The sequence below is a fragment of the Carassius auratus genome, chromosome 18 (assembly GCF_003368295.1).
Source record: "Carassius auratus strain Wakin chromosome 18, ASM336829v1, whole genome shotgun sequence".
Classification (NCBI taxonomy): domain Eukaryota; kingdom Metazoa; phylum Chordata; class Actinopteri; order Cypriniformes; family Cyprinidae; genus Carassius; species Carassius auratus.
Window position 1 is genome coordinate 26,368 of NC_039260.1, and position 11,766 is coordinate 38,133.

General features: G+C 35.0%; 1 protein-coding gene across 1 annotated transcript; it reads left to right on the plus strand.

The window, feature by feature from the left end:
• The first annotated feature begins 7,509 nt into the window (after nucleotides 1–7,509).
• Nucleotides 7,510–11,766, plus strand: cox5ab (cytochrome c oxidase subunit 5Ab). Its single transcript, XM_026286881.1, has 5 exons — nucleotides 7,510–7,667; nucleotides 9,956–10,072; nucleotides 10,820–10,941; nucleotides 11,311–11,460; nucleotides 11,645–11,766. The coding sequence occupies exons 1-4, from the start codon at nucleotides 7,604–7,606 to the stop codon at nucleotides 11,422–11,424; spliced, it is 417 nt and encodes a 138-aa protein (XP_026142666.1). The 5' UTR covers nucleotides 7,510–7,603; the 3' UTR covers nucleotides 11,425–11,460; nucleotides 11,645–11,766.

Here is an 11,766-nt window from a genome sequence, read left to right on the forward strand (position 1 = left end):
CAATAAAGTGTCATAACTAATAAGCATGACTAATAACATTATTTAGGTTTGGGACCACGTGTAATTATCTAAGATTATTATTTGTATTTTTTTTATATTTACATCCATTTACTTGTTTTGAAACTTTAATTTAAATAAAATAAATTACAGCATATGAAAGAGCACCATCTATCCAGTCTATTTTCTGCCAACTTTACTAATTAATTTTGATGAAAATGCATTATATTTCATAACTTAAATTGAATAATGAAGTCGTGTTGGACCACAGATCATGATGGCATTTCTATGTTGCACCAAAGAATAAATAAATAGACATTTATTGAAGTTACTCTTAAGTGTTGTTTGGCCTACACAAAACAAGAGTTATCATATCAAGTCCTTTTTCTTCTCAAGTCAATGCATCTTAAAGGTCACGTTTTTCGTGTTTTTTTTTTTATCTTTGATTGTGTTTACAGTATGCAATGTAACATGTGTTCATGTAAAAAAAACAGTATTTTTCACACAATTCACCTCTCTGTATACCGCTGTTTTCACTGTCACAAAAACGGGCTGATGACTTCCTTGTTCTATAAAGCCCCTCCTTCAGAAACACGTAACGAGTTCTGATTGGGCCAGCGGTTCCTGTGCTGTGATTCGACAGCAGCTGAGCGCGCACCGCCCTCCTGGAAACGTGATTGGACTCGTTTTGAGAATCAAGTGGGCAGGGTTTGTTTTGAAAACCTGGCAATCCTGATCTGAACGCACGTGCTGGAGATGCACTTCTAATCACAGGAGCGTTTTTACTGACGAGATACGCATGAAAATCACATTCGTTTTTTTGCACAGCCCTAACATCTAGTTAACAAAGCTAAACAGCGTTGCCCTTTGTGTAATAAGTTACAGAAACTGTTAAACGCACCAATTTAAATAATAAAATACACTTACCAGTTGTGGTCCATAAACAACGCCTTCTCCAGACAAAGAGGGAACTGCTGCATCTTTCAGGAAAAATCTTTGTCCTCAGCAAAATGTGCTGCACATAGTTTTACATGTGCATTATAATTTTCGGGAACCGAGTTAAACATAAATTGTAACCATTAATCTCCAAGTACAGCGTTCCTGGGAAGCCCAAACAAAGATGATTGGACTCCGAGATGAAAATAACAGCGTTTCAACGACATGGCGACAAACACAAACGCAGCTCTTCCTTTTCTCCGTCTGAGTGCAACAAGGCCACGCCCCCTTTTTTGTGTATTCATGTGGGCGGAGGTTAGTCAAAAAACTGTTTTAGTGACGTCATTACTGCAGGAACTAGAGGGGTGTAGTCAAACGGGTCGTTTTTTGTAGGTGAATTCTGTTAAATAAAATATCTCTCTTGGCATTGAACTTTGACCTTTAGAATTTTACAGATATTATTTATACTCTAACAACAACATTACACACTTACTAAAGTTTAAAACATGGGGTCACGAAGAAGGGGACCTTTAATGTAAGAATGCTGAGATATTTGTACTGGAAAACAAAAATGCTATGCATCCGAAACAAATGCTGTAAAGAATTAAGCATGCCTCATAACATATATTTAGGTTTGGGACCAAATGTAATTATCTAAGATTATTAATGTTATTATTTATTATTCATTAGTACTTATAGCCACTTCCTTGTTTTGAATCTTGCTCTTAAATAAAATAAATTGCAGCATCTTCTCAAAAGGTTCATTTGAGTGAAGAATTCAGTGACAAGTGTGTGTGTGTGTGTGTGTGTGTGTGTGTGTGTGTGTGTGCTTCTGACAGAGTCACTTTATCAAAACCACAATCCTCTGTTTTCTCCAGAAGAGATCACAGATTGTGTCTCTGTCAGTGTGCAGCAGCAGTATTCATCACTGTGAGCGTGTTATGATGTTCATGAGTCTGTGCGTTTCTCTCTGTCTAACCTCAGGACGTTTCTCTTGATCGTAATGAAAATCTCTGAGGGCTGAAAACCACTTAATGCTTTCAATTTATCAAAACGTCTCAGACGTGCTTTTAATATGTTTGCACAAAACAGCCTGTGCAATCTAATTGTGCTGATCAGCTCTGCAAATGCACTTTCTGAACCATAAAAAGCAGCACTGATTTCAATCTTTCTGTCGTCCTCTCGGGTCTTTACTGGAGTTAACTTCAGCCAAAAAACACAATTCTGTCATCGTTTGCTTGACCTTGTGCAATTACTTTCCTTTTCAAGCTAAATAATGTTTTGTCAAGCTTTACAGTTCAAATATCTTAAATTAAGATACTGTACATTTACTTAAGAAGCAAAATATTTAAGATTTTAAATTGTATAGTGAAAATTAAGTGAGATTATGCTTAAAACAAGTTGAGCCAGAAAAATTTAATTAATTCATAGGAAAACTAGATAATTGGTCAAATTTTAACGCATTTTTCCCTTAACGAGGCTTAATATAAGAAACATTTGTTCTGGAAAACAAGACAAAAATTCTAAGTAATAAAATATTTTTGTGCAGTAAAAACCATTCAAGTATCACAAAAGCCTGACTATTAACATATATTTAGAATTGGGACCAAATATAATTCTTTAAGAATGTTATTTTTATTATTAGTTATTATTTATATCCTCTTCCTTTGTTTTAAATCTTTTATTTAAATAAAGTCAACGCCATGAGTCAGTTTTCTTGCCACATTACGTATTAATTCTCAATATTCTGGTTTATTCCAATTAAACAATATAGAAATGCATCATATTTCATAATTAAAAACTAATGTTGAATTAATGTAGAATTACACATTATGATGGAATTTCTATGTTGCACAATAGAACAAAATCATAGAAATTATTAAAAGGCCTAAAATACAGTAATATAGATGATCACATGTGGAGTCGAGATGCAAGTGTAATTATTTTTTAATTGGTCTTTGGAAACACACATCAATCACTTGATGCCAAATACTGTTGTTCACTGCAGTTGCAACTGTATAAAGAAGAAAAAAACAGTTATGGTGAGTGAAAATGTCAGAATTGTTTATTCTCGAATGAACTGTTGCTTTTAAATTCCTTTAGCGTGTCAGTCTTCCCCAATCCTCCCATCAGTGAGTGGCACATCATTATCCTGCTTTTTCCAGCTGAATAAATTCCAGCTCTATGTAAATTCAACAAAATCACAGACAGAGTGTGTTATCAGAGAGCGTCTTATCTCTCAGTCAGTATCGCTCACCTGCACACACACACACACACACACACACACACACTACATTCCTTGCAAACTCAACCCATGACTTTGGTGTTTCTTAGATTCACACAGAAATCTGCTGTATGGGCATAACAGAATTGTAAAGCTGCTTTGAAACTATATTGAATATGAAAAGGACTATACAAATGAACTTGATTTTAAGTGAGAGATCATTTTCAAAAACAGATAATTCCGTTTTTGTTTTATTTTTATTTTTTATCCTGTTTTGTCATTGTGCATGCCAGTTTATCTCAGTTAAAGTTGAGTTATTTCGATTAGATTAAAAATAAATAAAAATACAGCTAACTAACACAATAAAACAATAAAAACACGATAATATATATAAAAAACAGTTACCTTTTTTTACAGATTAATGGAAGCATTCAGCTCAAAACTTTGTCATCGTCATTAATGTTGTTCCAAACACAGAAGAGTTATTTTGTGGAACAAACAGAGATTTAGCAGAATGTTCATGCATCTGTAAAAATGAATTTTTAAAATGTTATGATTTTAAAAGTAATTTCCAGAAGTACAGTAATGTGCTAATATCCTAAGAATGTAACAATACTAAAAGTAGCAGTTTCTTGAAGTAACTTAATAAGAATCGAATGATATTAAAAGTATGGTTTCTAAAAGTAACGTCTTAAGAATGTAAAAAGATAAATAAAAAAAAAAACAATTTCCAGAACTAAAGTCCTAAGAATTTTATGATTTTAAAAGTAGCATTTTTGTAGAAGTAATGTCTTAGTAATGTTGTCATTTTCATCAAAGTAACAGTTTCCAGAAGTAACATCTTAGGAATGTAACAATGTTAAAAGTAAGTTTAAAAAAAAATAACATATTAACAATGTTATGATTTTAAATGTAGCAGTTTCCAGAAGAAACGTCTTAAGAATGTAACGTTTGTAACGTTAAGAATGTTTGCAGAAGCAATGTCTTAAATATGTGTTACACTTTATTTTAAGGTGTCCTTGTTACAGTGTAATTACACTTTTAAGTACAGATTAATATTAATTAATTAATTAGAATTAGGGTTTGGCTTAAGGTTACTTGCAAGTAATTATGCATAATTTATTGTTATTATAATATTAACTACATGTAACATGTAACGAGGACACCTTAAATAATACCTAAATATGTTACTATTTTAAAAGTAGCGTTTTTTCCAGGATTAGCATACCTAAGAATGTAACCATTTTAAAAGTAACAGTTTACAGAAGTAATGTGTTTTATGAATTTAACCATTTTAAAATGTAACAATTTCCAAAAGTAAGGTTTCAAGACTGCAACTGTTTAAAAACGTAATGGTTTGGAGAAGAAACATCTCCACAGTGTAACAATTTTAAAAGCCACAGTTTCCAGAAGTAGCATCTTAAGGATGTAAAAGAAAATAACAGTAACAGTTTACAGGAGTAACATTTTAAGAATGTTTTACAGGAAAGAAAGACATGACAAAAGACAAAAATACTGATTGAGAATTAAATGTTCTATTTTGAACATGCAGGTGAGTTAATGATGACAGAATCTCAATCATTTTCCTTTAGTGTTTTTTTTTATTTTATTTTTTGTGACCTGGCCTGTCAAGTGTAATTCTGTCTACAGCCTTTCTCAGGTGAAAATAAATGTACTTTTTTGAATTTCCAGAACCTGTAAGAACTGTTGTCTGTGAGCAGCTTCTCTCTCTCTCTCTCTCTGTCTCTGTCTCTGTCTCTCTCTCTCTCTCTCTCTCTCTCTCTCTCTCTCTCTCTCTCTCTCTCTCTCTCTCTCTCCGTCTGTGGTCGAGGACTATGTGTTGTTGTAGGAGTTCTCTATCTCTCTCCCTGCAGATGGTGCCGTCTTTTCTTATCTAGAAGAATGGCCGCTGCCTCCGTTTTTCAGACACTCTTATCTGGGAATCCTTTAAATTGAATATTTACTAGGCTGATGTTCCCAGTCTGTGCCGGAGCGCCGCAGGCCCCGTTCTCTCCGCGCCGGACAGACCTCAGCCTACACACACCGGATCTGTCGGAAAATAACACAGAGACTGATTGTGCATTCACAGGAAATGAAAGGATGGCAAAGCCGTGAATGCCCACAAAAGAGGATGGTCTGGAAATTATGCAAACCACTTTAATTTTATACAATAGTAAGTGCAAAAGAAATGAAACATGAGGAATGCAGTGGGTTTCTCTTACAATTGATCCACGAAGTCCCGCCAACACAATGGGAACGTTACACCTACTGCTGCACCTACATTTGCTGGAAAACATATCTATGTTGTAATTGCAATTTAAATTTTTTTTTTTTTTTTATTTGCAAAGAACGTTTCATGAGTATTGTGTTATAAGTTTCTTGCTTTGCTGTTCCCAGACCATTAGCTGGACGTGGATCAGGATGGTCTGCCAGCTCATGCACAGAGAGCCGTTTTCCTCTCTGAGATTCCTGCATGTTGAATTAATGGGAGCAGTTGAGGGTGTAATTGCAGTGCTGGAGTCAAAGCTGTGAGACACGATAATGTCCGCTGAATAAAAGCCTGGCAGAGTTTACGTACTGAACAATATTAGCGGATTACACACATCAAACAAGCTCTGATTAATGCCTGAGAGGCAGGACACAGTGGAAACAGGAGGAAATCAGAGATAATTGCAGGAATATTTGAAAGCGCTAATGACCTGAAATCATTCTGCACAATGAAAAAGATGCGTTTGAGGAATCTTATTTTCTCACACAACTTCAAATACTTTGATGAACCTTTACAAACCTGTTGTAGACCGTGTGTGTGTTTTCACTACAGAAAATGATCTGAACGTTTTAAAGCTTTGTGCAATAATGGCCCCAGGCTTGTGAAAGAGTGTCTGAATGAAGAGAGGATTGATGATGTCAGCAAAAGAGGAAAGAAGATTCAGGAGCAGAACAAGACAAAAATAGTTCATTATGTGCCGTTATTTTAATATCACTGAGATACACTCTTAAGTAAAAGTGCTTTTATTGATGTATTTTGATGTTAGTTGATGTTTTAGTAATTTTTTTTTTGTTTGTTTGTTTTTTTAATACAACTATATATATTTTATATATATGTATTTTATTATTTGTTATTTTAATTTAGTTTTTTATTTATTTACATTATATTACAAGTAAACTAAACGAAAATAGGACATTTTGCTTAGGGTATATAAAACCTTTCATTTGTTTAATTTGTAGTTAACACTAATATGCACAAAGTGTTTTTGTTTATCTTACCTTATTATATTTGATAAAATTATAGTAACAGGTTATAGTCATTTTGTTGTGTGCTCTTGTAATCTTTTGTAAATATGCAGTTTTTATTCCTTTGCATTTCAGTTTTAGTTAAATAATAACCCTTAGCATTCATTCATTCATTGTTTTGGTGGTTTATATGACTGTAGTCCTGGATTTTACTATAGATTAAGCACTCTATTTAATGTAAACACGATCTATTCATATACCCTATTAATATTCATCACTCACTCATGATTTGAAAGTGTTTAATTAAGCTATCATGAGAATTATAGAAATAAAGTGAGTGTTATTCAGCCACTGGTGATATATTGCAGTCTAATGTAGCTGACAGAAGAGCTGCTCAGATCTGCAACCGGTGGTTTTTGTTGTGTGTTTTTGTTTTGTATTTTGTTTGGACCCTAGACTATGGTTTGGGCCGTGATGACGTCACTCGCCGATGCCCCCGCGCGCTTCTGCTGCCATCTAGTGCTGGAAGAACAAGTCTGTTCAAGTAAAAGTTAATTGAGGAAATAAATGTTTCTTATCCTAAAATGCGGAAATATATGTTCAAATACCGATTTAAGAAAGCGGTATCAAATTTCAATTATTCTCAAAAATAATTTCTCTCATATATATCTGTCAATATTAATATTTTTACAACGCTGTGAGCTTGAGAGACTAAAGTTGTGCCTCATTTTATTTAAGAAATATATTTCCCTCATAAGGTGGAATTTAAATTCAAACCCCGATGCAATAAATTATTTGCAGTTTTGTCCTGTCCACTTCAGAAAACAGAATAAGAAAATAACAATATAAAGTTACAAGAATATCCCGTATTACTGATTAGTTATTATTTATTTGTTTATTATTATTTTTGAATTTTAGTCAGTGTGACCTCCGTTCACACACACACAGACACACACACAAATATAAAATGTATATTTTATATTTGTATATATATATATAAAGTTGCAAACTATGTTTATTTTGTTTATTATGTTTTTTATTTGGACTTCTTGAATTGTATTAATATTTGTCTTACTTTTGTTTGCTTGGTATTTTGTATGTTCATCATCAAGCGTCATGCCGCTTTGCGTCTTGCGTCATCATTGCGCGCCGTGTCCTGTTTGTACCTCAGTTGCTCAGTATCGGTTCATCGGTGAAAAAGGCGGCAGCAGTATGATTTCATCGGCGGTTCTGCGCGGTATCGGGTCTCTGGCCCGAACACGAACCGCCTTCACAGGTACCGAAACACACACCAAACCGAGCGAGCTCAACGAAGCTTCATCTGATCACAGAAACCGGTGACAGTCTGAGGATGTCGATGACCTTCCATTGATTAGCTGAGATCGCGTCGCAGAGTAAAGGCTGTTTTTGACAGCTCACTAGTTGTTTAAATGGGTTTGTGTGATTATTGTGCGCGTGTGTTTGTGTGTGTATAGGTGTTTGCCCTTGTAATTCGTTTATTTTTACAGGCAAGTCACTAAGAACATGTTCTTATTTACAATGGCGGCCTGACAAGTGGAATAACCACTTAGGGAAAGGGAAGTAGGGCTAAAATAAATACAGAACATTAGAAATGCATACAGGTTAGTATTTACATAAATACAATTTCAAACATCGTCATCAATCTATTTGCTGTTAAAAAAGTGAAAATAAATCTTTTTTTTTTTTGTAACATATTTTGTATTGAATTTTACAGCACATTTGATATACTAATTTGATTATTAGTATATCACATACACATTTGATATACTATTAATATAAATTGAGAAAGGTGTAGGGCCAAGGATGGAGCCTTGGGGGACACCCCTGGTGACCGGGAGAGAATGGGAGAAACTGTTTTCAAATCTTATACGTTGAACCCGGTGAGACAGATAATTTGAGAACCAAACCAGTGAGTGATGAGTGACACAGTGATCAGAGTCTGTGGATGAGTGTGTTGTGGTCCACAGAGTCAAAAGCTTTTGCAAGGTCAATGAAAATAGCAGCACAGTTGCGCACTTTAGTAGTAGCTGATTGGAAGCCAGACTGTGCCTTGAAGATGTGTTATCATTTATATATAGGCCTACAGTCGTTACAGTTCTGTGATTGTTTATATATAGGTCTACAGTCGTTAAAGTTGTGTTATTGTTTATATATTGGCCTACAGTTGTTACAGTTGTGTCATTGTTTATATATAGGCCTACAGTTGTTACAGTTGTGTGATTGATTATATATAGGCCTACAGTCGTTACAGCTGTGTAATTGTTTATATATAGGCCTACAGTCGTTACCTTTGTGTAATTGTTTATATATAGGCCTACAGTCTTTAAAGTTGTTATCGTTTACATATAGGCCTACAGTCGTTACAGTTGTGTGATTGATTATATATAGGGCTACAGTCGTTACAGTTGGTGTGATTGATTATATATAGGCCTACAGTCGTTACAGTTGTGTGATTGATTATATATAGGGCTACAGTCGTTACAGTTGGTGTGATTGATTATATATAGGCCTACAGTCGTTACAGTTGTGTGATTGATTATATATAGGCCTACAGTCGTTACAGTTTTGTGATTGATTATTTATAGGGCTACAGTCGTTACAGTTGTGTGATTGATTATATATAGGGCTGCAGTTGTTACAGTTGTGTGATTGATTATATATAGGGCTACAGTCGTTACAGTTGGTGTGATTGATTATATATAGGCCTACAGTCGTTACAGTTGTGTGATTGATTATATATAGGGCTACAGTCGTTACAGTTGGTGTGATTGATTATATATAGGCCTACAGTCGTTACAGTTGTGTGATTGATTATATATAGGCCTACAGTCGTTACAGTTTTGTGATTGATTATTTATAGGGCTACAGTCGTTACAGTTGTGTGATTGATTATATATAGGCCTACAGTCGTTACAGTTGTGTGATTGATTATATATAGGGCTACAGTCGTTACAGTTGTGTGATTGATTATATATAGGGCTACAGTCGTTACAGTTGTGTGATTGATTATATATAGGGCTACAGTCGTTACAGTTGGTGTGATTGATTATATATAGGGCTACAGTCGTTACAGTTGTGTGATTGATTATATATAGGGCTACAGTCGTTACAGTTGTGTGCTTGATTATATATAGGCCTACAGTCGTTACAGTTGTGTGATTGATTATATATAGGGCTACAGTCGTTACAGTTGTGTGATTGATTATATATAGGGCTACAGTCGTTACAGTTGTGTGCTTGATTATATATAGGCCTACAGTCGTTACAGTTGTGTGATTGATTATATATAGGGTTACAGTCGTTACAGTTGTGTGATTGATTATATATAGGGCTACAGTCGTTACAGTTGTGTGATTGATTATATATAGGGCTGCAGTCGTTACAGTTGGTGTGATTGATTATATATAGGGCTACAGTCGTTACAGTTGGTGTGATTGATTATATATAGGGCTACAGTCGTTACAGTTGTGTGATTGATTATATATAGGTCTACAGTTGTTACAGTAGGTGTTAAGTCAGAATGTGTTTCCTCTTGTTCTGCAGCTCCTCTGGCGGTCAGATGTTACTCTCATGCTAAAGTGGAGACAGATGAGGAGTTTGACTCCCGTTGGGTGACATACTTCAGCAAACCTGACCTGGACACCTGGGAGCTGCGCAAAGGTGACACCACAATAAAAACACGGACTTACTAATAGAAGTTTCAATGTTTTCTATGTCAATATCTGTTAAAATGTACAGTCAAACCAAAAATTGTGTATTCAGACAACTTCAACATTTCTCACATTATCACTGTTTGTTTGCTGTAGTTTAGAAAATGGTAATAAAATTACATGAACTCGAAACAAACTAGTCCTGATAATGTCAGATTGTAACTTCAATGTAAACAGTGATTGATTAAAAATCAATTACCATGATTACAAATGTGATATATATTTTTTTAAATCAATTTTACTGGCAGTCCAGTGTATGAAGAATTTTGATTGTTCTATGCCACACTTAACCTTTTTTTTTTTTTTGCTATCCTCACTTACATAAATGTACGATGGTGTTTTAGTGCCACGTTGAAAAAAAAAAAAAAAAACTAAGATTGAGAATAAAGTCGAAATACTACGATTTTAATCTCGTAATTTTAGAATTATATTTTTTTTTTTTTAAGTGCCACTAAAACGCCGTCGTGTAAATGAGCTATAGTGTCATAGTAAAAAAAGAATAATTATATCTGGTATCTGATTAATTTTTGGTTGGACTGTCATTTATTTCTGTGTTCATTCCTCCAGTCTTCAGTGTCACATGATCTTCAGAAATCATTCTAATATGATGATTTACTGCTCAAGAAACATTTCCGATTATCATTCATCAATGCTGAAAACAGAAGTGTTTGTGAATATGTTTGTGATTTCTCTCCAGGTATGAACACTCTGATTGGATACGACCTCGTTCCTGAACCGAAGATCCTGGACTCTGCTCTGCGCGCCTGCAGGAGACTGAATGATCTGGCCAGTGCCATCCGCATCCTAGAAGCCGTCAAAGTGAGAGGAACAAACACTCAGCTAGAAGAGAGCGTATGCTTTCGTGTTAAATGAGTAGTTCATCCAAAAATTAAATGTGGAGATTTTAGTCGGTTAAAACTTCGCAGGATGTTAGAGCTGTGTTACACTCTGCATTAAAGGTCATTTCCAAAAATCCATAATAGGGGCACTTTAATTAAAAAGGTAATTATAAGTGAAATCACAGAGGCATGGAGATGTTTCTGCTGTATTATTACTGAAGTCTAATCTTCGTTCACACTGAAGAGGTCGTGCATGCTTAATTACAGCCCGGTCTAATCCACTGGGCAGGATGGTAATTATTCGTGGGTTTCTTCATTAACATGCCACACACGCTCTGATGTTTCTCAGGATAAGTCTGGTCCTCATAAGGAGATCTATCCGTACGTGATCCAGGAGCTCAGACCCACGCTGCAGGAGCTGGGCATCTCCACTCCAGAAGAGCTGGGCATCCATAAAGTCTGAGTCTGCTGGGATTCCTCCACACAGCTGACAAAACAAGTTGGTTTCTCGTCAGAGTCCACGAAAGTGGAATTTTTCATCTGATATCATTTAAAGATGCTTTTAAATGTAAAAATGCATTTATAGTAGGAAGGGTTTATTAAGCATCGCTCACTTTAATACTTAATTTTAAATGCATTGATTTTTGCCCATGTAATGATCCGTCTCTCTGCTTGTGTTTCAGGGATTTTGGGAACTCCACCGGGTTTCTACCTCTCTTCTCACAGTACGATATTCTGGAAGTCAAACTCACCCCGTCCTGTATAAAACAATGAAGGGCCTAATAAACGAAGCAATACTGAACGA

What these genes read in the sequence shown, in the direction of transcription:
- cox5ab (XM_026286881.1), top strand. Translation starts at nt 7,604, where the DNA reads ATGATTTCATCGGCGGTTCTGCGCGGTATCGGGTCTCTGGCCCGAACA. An exon ending in AACACGAACCGCCTTCACAG is followed by an intron (nt 7,668 to 9,955) that starts GTACCGAAACAC and finishes CTTGTTCTGCAG; the next exon opens with CTCCTCTGGCGGTCAGATGT. An exon ending in GCATCCTAGAAGCCGTCAAA is followed by an intron (nt 10,942 to 11,310) that starts GTGAGAGGAACA and finishes GATGTTTCTCAG; the next exon opens with GATAAGTCTGGTCCTCATAA.